At 45.4% G+C, this 13,948-nt stretch overlaps 1 protein-coding gene across 1 annotated transcript in view; it reads right to left on the bottom strand.

Annotated features, from left to right (window-relative positions):
* Window positions 1-13,948, bottom strand: part of kis (chromodomain helicase DNA binding protein kismet) — a 28,758-nt gene that overhangs the window by 11,464 nt on the left and 3,346 nt on the right. The window contains 9 exon segments of the mRNA XM_029320007.2: window positions 26-2,185; window positions 2,966-3,282; window positions 3,372-3,596; window positions 3,735-4,241; window positions 4,337-4,631; window positions 4,732-5,079; window positions 5,310-5,716; window positions 7,010-7,330; window positions 7,512-10,703. Coding sequence (XP_029175840.2) covers window positions 26-2,185; window positions 2,966-3,282; window positions 3,372-3,596; window positions 3,735-4,241; window positions 4,337-4,631; window positions 4,732-5,079; window positions 5,310-5,716; window positions 7,010-7,330; window positions 7,512-10,598 — 7,667 coding nt within the window. The 5' untranslated portion in view covers window positions 10,599-10,703.

Below are 13,948 nucleotides of genomic sequence, written 5' to 3'. Positions count from 1 at the left end.
AATATATAAATCCATCCATATGTACTTGTTGGCGTGTCGACTGAGGTGCTTCCGGTAGTTGCTCTCGAGGAAGATGTCCCCGTCGAACTTCTCCGCGTTGCTCCAATGATTGGGATCGCTGGGCCCGCCGTTGATGACGGATCCCCTGGTCTCCCTGCCCTCTCGGACGCGGGAACCCTTCTTCTTCTGCCGACTGTTCCTGCTGCCGGTGTTCACCGACACGCACTTCACCTTCTCGCCGTTCTCCACCGGCGTGATAAGGTCCCAGATGAAGCTGCGGATCTTCTCGTCGCCGCGATAGTAGCGCAGACAGTAGAGCAGAATGACGCGCGCGCAGTCCTCCACGTCGATCTCGCGCCAGCCCCGGCGGAATTGGCTGTGCTGCAGGATCTCCTCCCAGCGACCCCAGCCAAAGGTCAGCAGGCCGCGCTCGACCTTGAAGCACTCGCTGCGCGCCCAGCTGCCGTACACCACCTCGCCCTCGCGAGGCACGTACTCGTCGTAGAACTTGCGGCTCTTCTTCCCGAACTTGTCGCGCCGCTTTTTACTTCTGCCGGAGAGGCCGATGCTCGTGTCGTCGTCGCTGTTCTCGTCCGAGCTGTCCAGCTCGGACATGTCGACCACCGACTCGTCGTGGCCGTAACGCTTGATTTGCGTCCTTCGCCGCGGCTCGGATATCACCAGTTCGTCCTCCTCCTTCTTCTCCGTCGTGTCGATCTCCGCTTTCTTCGCCCACTTCTTCCAGAAGTCGGGATCGTCTATGTTGATATCCGAGCGATTCGACGAGCAGGCGAAACTCGCCTTTGAGAACGTCGAACCCTTCTCGGCCTCTATCGTGATAATCTGGGTTCGCCGCTCGAGTATCTGTTCGATATCCTCTTCGCAGAATTTGTCGCCGGCGTTGTCGTCGTCCATGATGGCGCCGTAAGCACCTTTCTTCAACAAGTCCTCTATCTCCTTCTTCGTCAGCTGTTTGTTGCTGGGATCTTTGCCGCTCTGGCTGGTGTTCATGGACTGCAGGATCGCCTTGTCGAGACCCAGCTTCAGGGAAGCCTTGTCGAACATCTCCCGCTCGTAAGTGTTGCGGCAGAGCAGCCGGTACACCTTCACCATCTTCTGCTGGCCGATGCGGTGGCAACGCGCTTGAGCTTGCAGATCGTTCTGCGGATTCCAATCGCTGTCGTAAATAATGACGGTGTCGGCCGCGGTTAAGTTAATCCCGAGTCCACCCGCCTTTGTGCAGAGCAGGAAAACGAACCGATCCGAATCGGGTTTGCTGTAACGATCGATGGCGGCTTGCCGCAGATTTCCGCGGATCCGACCGTCGATTCTCTCGTAGGGGTACTTCTTGTACACCAGATAGTCCTCGAGCAAGTCCAGACACTTCACCATCTGGCTGAATATCAAGACGCGGTGACCGCTGGCCTTCAGCTTCGGTAACAGCTTGTCGATCAGCACCATCTTGCCGGAGCTGTTCACCAGCGCGTGATAGTACGCCTCAGAATCCTCCTTCTCGCCGGTCTTATAGTCCAACTGTATCTGATCCTCAGCTCCATTCAGTAGGAAAGGATGGATGCAGCACTTCCTCAGCTCCATCATCGTGTTCATGAGATTCGGTATGTTTGCCGACGTGGTGCCCTTCGCGAGGAACGAGAAGTTCCTCTCGAGAATGCCGCGGTAATACTTCTTCTGGATATTCGTGAGCTCCACCTCGACGACGGTCTCCTCCTTCGGCGCCAACGATTTCTCGACGTCCTCCTTCAAACGGCGCAGCATCATTGGCTTCAGGAGGAGCTGCAGCTTGTTTACTTCGCCCTCGCTGCTCAGATTCCCGAACTCCTTCAGGAACGCCTCGTTGCTCGCGAACTGCTGCGGCTCCAAGAAATTCAACAGGGAAAACAGCTCGTTGACGTTGTTTTGCAGCGGCGTGCCCGACAAAAGTACCCTGTGCTCCAAGTTTAATTGTCGCAGACCCTCGAGGAGTTTGCAATTGCGATTTTTTAATCGGTGAGCCTCGTCTATGACGCAGAGTCTCCAATTGTAGCCACGTAGCTCGTTAAAGTCAGTTATAATGATTTCAAATGTCGTAATTAGCACGTTAAATTTCACCAAATCCTTGATCTGCTGTCCCTTTTCGTTCTTGTAGTAGACCTCGTATTCTTGAAGCATCGTACGACTCGCTGCACTGTAATTTAAATACATATCGATGACAATCTAGTCATTTTTTGTGCATAGTATAAAATTACCTACAATCAGGGTTGACAGAAAACTTGTTTCTTTTTTATTTTAAACAAAAAAAACATTGATTCTTTTGTTTAATACAATGTTTCTTCTTTTTGTTTTATGCATGTTTTTAAGTAAAGTAAGAAAAAACACTTGATAGCTTTAATCTGTGTAAGCATTTAATATATAAAATTATATATTATTTTATTTTAAATTATTAATTTTAAAATTTATTTAATTTTAATTCAATTTATAAAAGTAGGTATTAAAAAAATACCTAATATGCAATGCAATTCCAATATGTTATTGATACCGTTCATTTTTTCTTACTTAAATGTGTATTATTTTTTTAATTAAAGGAATTACATTATTTTATTATTTGCAATAAATAAAATGTAAAATGCAATGTGTTATAATAATCTAGATTTTAATAGCTTGTGCTTTGTGCAAATAACTTTATATATGTATAATCTTTAATATATTTAATTATATTGTTACTTAATATTTAATATTCAAAAATAAATATTCTGTTAAAATAATATTTATCTTATTATTTTTATTTCATTATTTATATTTATATTTTTAATTTGATATCCATAGATTACATATAAATATAAATAAACTAAAAAAATTAAAACAAAAACTTTTTTGCAATATGAACGTATAGTTTAATTGCAACGTTTTAAACAAGTTTTAACCAAATTGTACAAAACATGTGAACCTTGTCTACAATAATACTTACGATCCGTGATAGACTACGACGTTCATGTCGGTCCAGCTTTCGAATTCTCGCTGCCAATTTGGAATGGTGGATAAAGGAGCTATGATCAAGAACGGTCCGCGAATTCCGTACTTGTAGACCGCGTCCACGAATGTCAGGGACTGAATGGTCTTTCCCAGACCCATCTCGTCGGCTAGGATGCAATTGTGGTTGTTATACCACGAAAACAGCAGCCAGTTCAATCCTTCTAATTGATACGGTCTCAAACTGTTATTGTTCTTGTAAATCGGCGATTCATCCAGCTTCACCCAAGCTGTAGCGTTGGGTTTTTTCTTCGGCTACAAAAATACGACGCAAAATGTGTACGTTTGATTTAATGCAGGGTCAAAACAGCAAGTAAATATCCATGTAAATTAATGAAAAGTACCTTCCACTGCTCCTTAGGTGGAACTTTATTAAATTTCCCAAATTGTACTATCTTTTCAGGATCAACGTCTTCTTCCAATTCCCAGGTAGAGTCTTCGTATTGCAGGGATCGCCATTTGACTAAAAAGTGTCGGACTGTATCGTTGGTGTGCGGGTCTGTGTGAGTTGCTTCATCCAAAACTCGATCAACTTCGACAAAGTCTGGATTAAAGGGATCATCCTCGGTCTAAAAAAGGGAAAAAAATGAAAAAAGTTGCATAGAATAAAGATACAATTTGAATTTCTATCAGTGCCAAACTTTCTAGTGTGAAATCGTTTCAAATATATTTTTTATTCATGATTTGAAATAAGAAATATCAAGTACATTTTCGAAAATATTGGTGTTTTGTTGCTGCTTCTGCTTGAATCTCTTGAGTTTAGCTTGAATACGTTTGTCTCCTTTATACATTTCCTCTTCCGTTCTCCATTCACAATGCAGATAAGAAAAATTTCGATATTTCACAAAGTACTCTTCGACTTCCACAAACTGCGGTTTCGCCTCGACGACGGCGGCGGTCTCGGCTGGTTTAGAATCCGCAGGCGATTCCTCCTGCTTCTTTGCATCTTCCTTCTTCACGCTATCGGTTTCACTCTTTTCCTCGTCCTTGCTCGTATCCTCAGTTTTCGTTTCTTTCTCAGTGTCTTCTGCATCTTCCTCTTTCGCAGGATCGTCAGATGTTTTGTCCTTGTCATCGGTAGTTTCTTCCTTATCAGCGTTTCCATTCTTTTCTGGTGGCGCTTCTACCTTCGGTACCACAGGTTTAACTTCCCTCCTTCCCATGCGAGAGCACAAAATGTGTTGCACAACCATAGAATCCTCATCGGTAGTGTTCTGCGGAAAAGTGTGAAAAACATCAAATCAGGAAATCATTTAACAATATATAATATTATATATAAAGAGAATGTTGGCGAGTCAACGATATGTACAATGTATACAAAGTTGGGTTTATTAGGTCCGACTTCGCCGCCTTCACCGCCCTCCTTCTTAGCAGCAGCTGGCTTGGAAGGGTTCGCGCCTTCCACCTTTTTCGATACTTGAGCGTCTTGCAGAGGAACATCGTCATCCGAGAAACGTAACATCACGTCGTCCACATACTTCTTGCGTTGAGTATTTCTCGCGGAGCGCCGCTTGTTCACGTCGTCGCCAGCTTCCGGCGACGGCGGAGGCGTTGCCGCGAGTTCCTCACCATCGGAATCGGGCGCGATACGACTCTTACGTTTCCTGCGAAAAGTAAGAGTACACAGAGTAATTTGTGATTTCTTATACTTAGGAAATTACGCGATTAGCCACGTATATGTATATACAAGTGATGTGCACTCACTTGGAACTTCTAGAAGATTTTCCTCCAGAAGACTTGCCGGCGCTCGAACGTTTTCTAGACGCGGATTTCTTCTTTCCACTCGTAGTCTCGGTAGTCGCGGTAGTCGCTTCTGCACTTTCCTCCTTCTTCTCCTCCTCCGGAGCATCATCCACAGTCTTATCTTTACCCTCTTCCTTTACCTCGGTTAGAGGCTCGTTAGTGGAAGAGTCTACCTGTTCCTGATCACCCTGTATGGACGACTCGCAAACCTTCGTCTCGGCATCCTTAACAGCACTGGAATCCGAAACGGTACTCTCCTCGTTCTCACGTGTAGCATCATCGTCCGCCGATTCAGATTGTACAATTTTTCTATAAAAAAGAAATATTGAATATAATATTTTTTATAGTATGCAAATTAAATATATATTAGATTGTATATTAAATAATATATTAAATATAATTAATTATATATAAATTATATATTAAAAATAATTATATTATATATTAAACAAATTATATAATATATATTAAATATAATTAAATATGTACTTTAGTACTTTAATATTAAATATATATTCTGTGCATAATTAATTACTTACTTCCTATTACGTTTTGTGGAATCTTTGTCCTTATCCTTATTTCTCTTCCGTGCCACCTTGGGGGATTTCGGTTCCTTTGGTGGTTTCGGCTCCTTCTTAGGCTTCGGTTCTTTGGGCTCTTTAGGTTCCTTCGGCTTGCGCGGTTTCCGAGGCGAGCGCGACTTTCTGCCTTTATTCCATTCCTCCTCCATGTCTCCAGAGGACGGCTTTATGTCTTCCGAGTCTGCGACACTATCTACGATATTGCTACTATCGCCCGGAGTGACCTTGTTGTCGGACAATGGCTGCTCGGGTTGTTGCTGAGTGGCAGTAGGAGTAGGAGCTGATGCCTCCTTGTCGGCCTTCTTCCGGCTTTTCTTCGCTCGCTGCGTACCTTTGCTACGACCGCGTCCAGTAGTACTGGAAACCTGTTTCGAGTAACGCAATTTTATTTAATAGACACGACTTTGAAGTACAAGAAACAATACACGCACGGGATTTATCAAGTATTGTAAAAAAAGTATTATAATAAATAAAAGCGAAAGAATGTCGTAGCTTTATGACTTTGAGATTTGTTTACAATGTTTCTCAAAGTTCTCTACACGTTATCGTTTCACATTATCGAGAAATATATATGTACATATGTATATACACTATACTATGCTATATTATATATACTATACTATATTTCTATGTTATTATATTTTATTCTTATTATATGTTTACATTATATATATATAGTCTGACAGAATAAATTCAAAACAACAAGAATTTGTCAGACAAGTATGAAATTGTGGTTTATTCAACTATTATTGAAAAAAAATGATTATATTAAGTACATACAGAGATATATAATTATTTTTAGATTTAATTGAAACATTTATCTTTTTTAAACTTCACATTTAATTATTTCTTTCAAGAACCCATATTCTTGTTGCATATGTTATTGTATTCTTTGAGAAATATTATATAATATGCAAAATATAAAAAATCATTATATTTCTCATTTTTCTTATTCATTTCTATTACTTCAAAAACTGCGAAAAAGAAACATTTAATTGATATTTTTTGAAGAAACTCAATCGGCAAAATATCTACTCAAATTTGATTTAAAAATTCCCTGATTTTTAAAATTCCAAGTAAATTAAAATTTGTTATGCAGATTTTTAATATAAGTTTCTTTGTGTTTTCTAATATTTTCTACAATTGCACAGTTATCAAGAGTGCAGTTTTCCAAATATTTAATATTGATTTATTAATGATAAAATTAATTTTTAGACAATAATAAAGTGCGATATATCACCATATATAAAATACATGCAAAAATATAAAATAAAAATCAATAATTTATTATAAACTTCTTAAGAATTACTAATTTATTTAAATTATTATTTATTTGTTTATTAAATTAATACTAATTATTTAAAAATTTATTTAAAAATTGAACAACTTTCTATGAAACTTATATAAAATCTTTGATACTAAAAATAGATTATCAATAAAAAAAATCACATAAAATTTTAATAAAAACTTAAAAATATTGCACAAATATGTTAGACACTTGTTTCTTAAGTGCTAAATGAGAATAAGATTATCAAGAGGGTAACTTTTAAAAAACTCCCCGAATGCTAATTAAATTGCCTGATTTTCTTTCCCAAGATATAACAAAATTCCCTGAGAATACTGGGCTTTCAAGGTTCTTCCCGATCAGTTTCGCCTACCTGCGGGCTATCGACCACAGCAGCTGTGAACATCGGTGTCTGTAGTATACATTGCGGGCCACCATTGCACTGATCGTTCGTCTCGTGCTGCTGCAACGCCTGCAGCTTCTCCTGCAGGGCGACGATCTTCTCCTGGTTCTCCGAAGCCGGCGGCATGCAGTACAGTTCCTGCAGCTGCTGCTGCAGAGCAGCTCGCTCCTGATGATGCGTGAGAGGAGCGCCGAAGGTACTCGGCGCCACTGGGGTTTGCGTAGGATTAGCCGGCATACTGTACATGTTCGGTATCGTGTTGCCGGTGATCATGTCGCCTCCAGGATGATACTGCCATACATGAAAACACACGTAACGTTAATACCCGTCGTGTTGTAATCGATTACGCATTATTATATTTGAACATTATACCACATTGTTATTTTATAAATATAATATCGGCAATATTACTGCAGTAAATATTATCAGAATATTATAATTGAACGCGGAGCACTTAAAATTCGAACAATACCTGATGCGGTGTTTGCGAATTTGGCACGGGAACCGCGGCCTGATGCGGCGGCAGAACCATAGCGGCGGTCTGACTGACCGCGGGGATCTGCTGCGCGTTCAGAAGCGGGGCGGGCACTTGCTGAGCGTTCGGAGCCTGCAACTGGACCGCCTGAGTCTGCATCGGCTGCGGAGTCTGCTGCAGCTGCGGAGGCATCTGCGACGGCATCAGCTGAGCGGTCGGCGGCATCGGCATACCGACCTGCTGGGGTTGCATGAGAGGCGCTGGCGCCTGCGGCGGCGTCGTCGTCGTCGACTGGGCCTGTTGCGTGACGCAGGTCGGGCCCGGCTGCGCCGGCGCAGGTTGCGCCAACTGCGGCGGCTGCGTCTGCGGCAGTGGCTGAGCCTGCGGCTGTACCAATTGAGGCTGCGGTTGCGCCTGTCCCAATTGCGCCTGCGATTGTCCCAGTTGCGACTGAGACGCCGGCGTGATTTGCTGCGGCTGCGCTTGATTCAAGACGGGTTGCTGGGTTTGTGGAATCTGCGATTGTTGAGCGGGTGCAAGCTGCGGCTGCAGCTGTTGTTGCGGCTGAGGTATCTGCTGCTGCGGCTGCTGCAGCTGCTGATTCATCTGGGCGGGTTGTGGCTGAATCATCTGCGACTGTTGCGGCGACTGTAGCTGCGGCTGAGGAGGAGATATCGTTGCCTGAGACGGAACTAGTTGCGGCTGAGCCATGTGAAGTTGTTGCACCGCCGGCGGCTGCTGCATCGGCTGCTGCGGAGGACAATTGATAGGTTGCTGCTGCTGCTGTTGCCCTACAGCTTGTTGTGGATGCGTCGTACTGCTCAACGACGACTGGTGTACCTCTACACCCTGTTCCGGTTTCGTTTCGCATGCACTCTGAGTCTCGATACTAGAAACGGGATTCTGAATCGGCGCGGCGACCGCTTGCTGTTGCTGCGGCTGCAACGATGTAGTCACGTTTGTGCATTCCATATTCCCGCTCGTACTCGACACTGGAAGAGACTGTACCGTTTCGAGCGAGGGTATATTCGCCGGCGCGGGTATACTTCCCGCCGTGGACGTGTGATCTAGGGTTAGCTGGTTCTGCGAGTTACTTTGCGCCGAGGTATCTACTTGCGGTGGACCGAGTTGCGCGGTCGTATCCAATTGCTGGGCCTGCTGAACGCTCTGGTGCAGCGAAGGCTCGGGTTCCGGTTGCTTCGGGGTTTCGATCGGATTCTGCACGACGTTCTCCGTCGTCGTCGCCGGTTCTCTCGTTGTCGTTGTACTCGTTGTCGTCGCCGTTTCCGCAGGATTGTGCATAGCAGCCTCCGGCCCGGGGAACATCGAAGCGCTCTGCTCAGACACTATCGGCATCTGTTGAGGCTCGACCACGCCGCCTCTGTCCTCGCTAACGCCGAGGCTCGACCTGATTTGCGGCTGTTGTTGCTGTTGTTGCTGCTGCTGCTGTTGTTGTTGTTGTTGCTGCTGCTGCTGCTGTTGCTGCTGCTGTGGATGCGATGGCCACTGAGAGGGCATCGGCATTCTAGGCCCCGCGACTTGAGCCGGCATCGGGCTCTGCGCCGTCGGCTGCTGCGGCAGAACACTCGGTGTCTGCGACATCGGCGGACGCGTCTGGAACTGATTGTACTGATCCGGGGCGGAGACGCTAGAGTTCGAAACGGCGACTCCCGGCATCACCATCTGCTCGAGAGCCTGCAGGGTAGTCTGTTGCTGCTGCGACGACGGGTTCATTTGCATAGACGTGGGCGGGCACGGAGACACCGACATCGCGTTAGGTTGACTGCCTTGCTGATGGGGAAGCTGTACGTGCGGATGCGGCGACAGGGTGGGTTTCGCCGGCGACATGATGGGTCGCGGCGACATCTGCTGCTGCACCGCGGGCGGACGCGGGGACATCTGCGGCCTCGGTGACATCTGCGGCGAGAGCTGGGGGAACGCGGCGCGATACTGAGGACTCGTCGAGTGCTTGGCCGTGGCCGCGGCGGCGAATTGCTGCGGAGGCGGCGCCGAGTGCTGCGGCTGATTGAACATCGAAGTGGCGTGATGGGGATACTGCGGATCCATCGGCTGTTGCTGCGGGTTCGGATGTTGCGGAGGATGCTGAGGATACTGTTGCGGATGAGACGGATGCGGTTGATGCGTCGAATGCGTCGGATGATGATGCGGCATTCTCGCCTGGGGAGGAGCCTGCTGCGCCTGTTGCTGCTGATGGATGGCCGAGGCGAAGCCGGGATAGCCCGGGGACGTCTGATACATCGCCGCGACCGAGTTGCCTTGCTGATAATGCTGCTGCTGACCGACTATGTGCTGATAGACCCCGCCGGTCGCGCCCGCCTGCATCGACTGATGCAGGACACCCATGTTGCCTATCATTCCTTGCTGGCTGCTAAAATGTTGCTGCTGCTGTTGCTGCTGCTGCTGCTGTTGCTGCTGCTGCATCTTTTGATTGATAACGCCAGCTTGGTCCTGCTGATGAGAATACTGCGGCGGCATACTGTGTTGCCTGTACGTGCCAGGCTGCGGAGCCATTTGATTGTAATGCCTCTGCATCTGCGGGTATCCGCTCCCGTTACCCGGCCAGCCTTGCTGGCTGGGATCCATACTCATGTTGGCCCGCGCCATCGAGTGTTGCTGCTCCATCGTGTACATATTGTCATTGTAGCTAGGATACTGGGCGGCGCTGCCCGGATGAGGCCCCCTGTGCTGTTGCGGTGCGATGCTGCGGGTCTGATTCTGAAAGGCGCCGGGCACCATCGCGCGCTGCGGCGCGGCGCTGTTATCGAACGTACCGAGATTTTGGTTGAACATGCTGCGCTGCGACGGACTCTGCAACTGATTCGCGCCGCCAAATTCAGATCCGCCGAATGTCGTTAATTTCTGTATCGGAGATTCTTGCGTAATGTTATAAGACTGATTAATGTAACTCCCTCCTCCATTAGGGCCAGAATTCAGACCGTCCCCTCTCGACACCGCTACGGGATTATTCGCAGGCGCAGGATCGAAATGATCGTTCCCTCCGAGATCAGGAAGAGCCTCGAGCATCGAGCCACTGACATCTTCACCAAACAGATCGTAGTCCATGTCTACGCTGAAGGACTCTTCGTCCCCATTTCAGGCTTACAAGAATACTGTGCGATCTCTTCTATAGCCAGTAACGTGCCCATGGTAAATACAAACTCTTGCTGCCTGAAATTATTACAAATTTTCCACGTTACTCTTCTCTGCCGGATCAATTTTAAATCATTTACAATTTTTAAACAAACATTCTTAGCCTAGATTCTCCTCGTTGAAGCGACACACGCCGAAGGGGAAAAGCTATACGCTTATGGCTCAATTTCTCATAATCGCTATAACTTTTCCCCCTCGGAATACATCTCTGCTTGCAACAACTCATTGTATATTTTGATATTAAAAATCTTACAATTATATATAAATATCAACACATGCTGCTACGATTCTAGAAAGAAATCAGAGAGAAGTGAGGAAAAAAATCTATGTGCAAAAGCATGTAGGTGGAAATTCCAAGACGTATTATTGTAATTGGTATAATACGTGATGATTGGCTCCACTAGCGGATCCTGCAGAATTATTTATGCAGGATCAACGACGAATTTTTTTAATTTGCAAGGACCCTCTCCAAGATCCGCTAGTGATTGGGTCTATATCCTCCAATTTCGGAGTCGAAATGACGAAAAATATCCAAGTTTCTCCCTCCTGATTAGATCGAAGATTTATCTTCCTGTTTCCCGAGCAAATTCTCGAGCCTTATCTGATCGCGAGAGAGCCAAAACAGCCGACTTTACAAAATGTCGTTCCACTTCTCTCATTCTTGTCTTCCTCTCTATCTATCTCTCTCTCTTTCTCTCTCTCTTGGGACGAATCATCCGGACAATTTTTTTTTCTGGAAGGTAAACAAGTCCGTGTCCCGGTTTACGAGGAAACCGGAAAAACGCTACACCAGTGTTTTCCCTTGAAGATGACGAACGAAAAGGAAGACGAAAGCGAGAGAGAAATGCTATATTGTACCATTCTTTTTCTCTCTCTCTCTCTCTCTGTCGGTGTAAAGTTCAATGAACAACGCGTGCTACGATATCGAGGAGATTAATAATACATATATTTACGGAAAAATTATGGAGGTCCGCGTCTCACGTGACTTAATGACGACGAGTTATTCTATCCCTCTACGTCATTCCACACAAATTTTGGGTAGTCTATATATATATATATTTAATTAAAAATTAATTATATATTAATTAATTAATTAATTATATATTATATTAATTATATATATGCTGTCAAAAATGAATTAAATTGAATGTATAATATATATATAATGAAAAATAATTTTCTCTTTGGGAAGAAAGTTCGAGAGAAATATTAGTGATGAATTCCGAAGCTACGATATATATATATAAACACACACAGATCATTATTGTGAGCACTGTCGTCGTGACTTGTGACGTACAACAATATGGCAATACATTGTTCGGCATCTCATAAATAAAGGTTCCGTTCGGGACATGACACTGACGAAAATCAGATCGATATACAAGGTGGGATAAAATTCTGGAAGAAGCCCAAAGGGGGATAGCGAACGAGGAGAGACGGAGAGAGGTGAAACAAAAAATTGGAGCATCGGTACAAACCAGATACACACTGACAAATCCAGCGCGAGCAACGCGCGATAGAGAAAGAAAAAGAGAGAGATAGAAAGAGGGAGAATGTTCTCGTGTCTCGGAAAACGAACAAAAATACACTCACTCGGTGCGAGAGCGAGACGGAAAGAGAGAGAGAGAGAGAGAGCGAACGGTCGAAATTGCACCGAAAAAAAGAAGCTCTCTCTCTCTCTCTCTACTCGGTTATATTTCATCGGCGTCTTTTACAGCCGTAAAAAGTGGGAAGAAGAAGCGGCTTCGTAGGGTTATGGCATAATGCTGAAATATATATATATATATATATATATTAGATATATATAAATCTATATATATATATATAGATATATATATATATAGATATAGATATATATATATATATATACGGCGTCGTCCACGAAATTCTCACGCGAGCGTCGACGAAATTAATGAATAAGCCACTCGATATCCGATGATAACGCCGATGACGACGACGACGAGGAAGAGGAACGCTAGAGAAAGAGAGGGAGAGAAGGCAGGAGAAGAGGAATAAAAAAAAAAGCGACGAACCCGACGACGACTACGGAAAGTACGCCATTATTGCGGGAAAGAGAGAAGAGAGGTGACGCGAGGAGAGAAGGAGAAAGATTTCCCGTTCGGGGCCACCGCGAGAGAGAGAATTCGTCGTTATCGCGCGACGCTCGATATTCCGACATCGAGCGGCAGCGCGTCACTCTCCGTCCGCGTCGCACTGTTTCTTTCCAGCGGTGGCCAGATGAGGGAGAGAGAGAGAGAGAGAGACAGAGCCGCTTCGCTAAAGGACGACGCGCCGAGTCTTATTCAAGTGTCCCGACCGAGGATTTTCACTCGGAATCATTCCACATATATATATATATATATATATGTATATATATATATATGTTTCGCTCACTCATTAAACGAATCACTCACACTCACTCACTCGTTCGTTCGCTTCGTCTCCCCCACCACGGAGTAGAGTCCGTCTTCGCCTACCCTGTCCTGTCCCGTTCCAACGCGGAAAAGGAGGAGAAGGAAGAGGAGTTGAAGGAGGCGGAGGAAGAGGAGGTCGGAGCACCACCACTGATACTATTATTATTATTATTATTGTTGCTACTACTACTACTACTATTCACTATTAGATATATGTGGAATAATATACCACTACTGCTCCTCTCGCGCACGTATAAACGTATACCGCACTCGTTTCCCGGAGCGTTGCCGCCGCCGGTGTGTCGCGGCCGAGAGAGCGAGCACCTCTATCGCGCAGCGGCGGCGGCGGAGCACCACCTGGCGGCGCGCGCATGCGCCGCAAGAGCGCCCGCCTGCGCATGCGCAAGCCGCTTGCCGCCGCTGTCAGGTGCGCATGCGCGCCAAGCGCGGACGTGTGCGTCAGTCGAGCCGGCTTGTTTCTCTCCCTGCGTGTGTTTATGCATGTGTGTGCATCGTATATATATGTATAATACTACTATTTGCTAACAGTGTGGAAGAAGGAGCGAAAACATTATGGTATGTGTGTAATATGCGCGCGCGCGCGCACTCGCTCGTAAATTGTTGGGTCTATCCGTTTTACCTGTATTTTCCGCGCACTCAAAACGAGATGAATATCCGGACTCCTCTTCCTCCGAGAAGGAGAGGATGGATTGATTTCTCTCTCTAACTGAGGCCCGTTAGAGGGAGAGAAAGATATATACCTGCTCCTTTTGACAGTTAACGCGGTGAATTTAAGAATGATTGTAGGTATTTGGGTGTACATTTGAATGGTTTTGGATTTGAAAAGAA

This window comes from Nylanderia fulva, unplaced genomic scaffold, assembly GCF_048542155.1.
Source record: "Nylanderia fulva isolate GAGA-0341 unplaced genomic scaffold, ASM4854215v1 Scaffold20, whole genome shotgun sequence".
Taxonomy (NCBI): domain Eukaryota; kingdom Metazoa; phylum Arthropoda; class Insecta; order Hymenoptera; family Formicidae; genus Nylanderia; species Nylanderia fulva.
The sequence above is the reverse complement of the archived record's forward strand: the minus strand, read 5'-3'. Positions and strand labels throughout refer to the sequence as shown.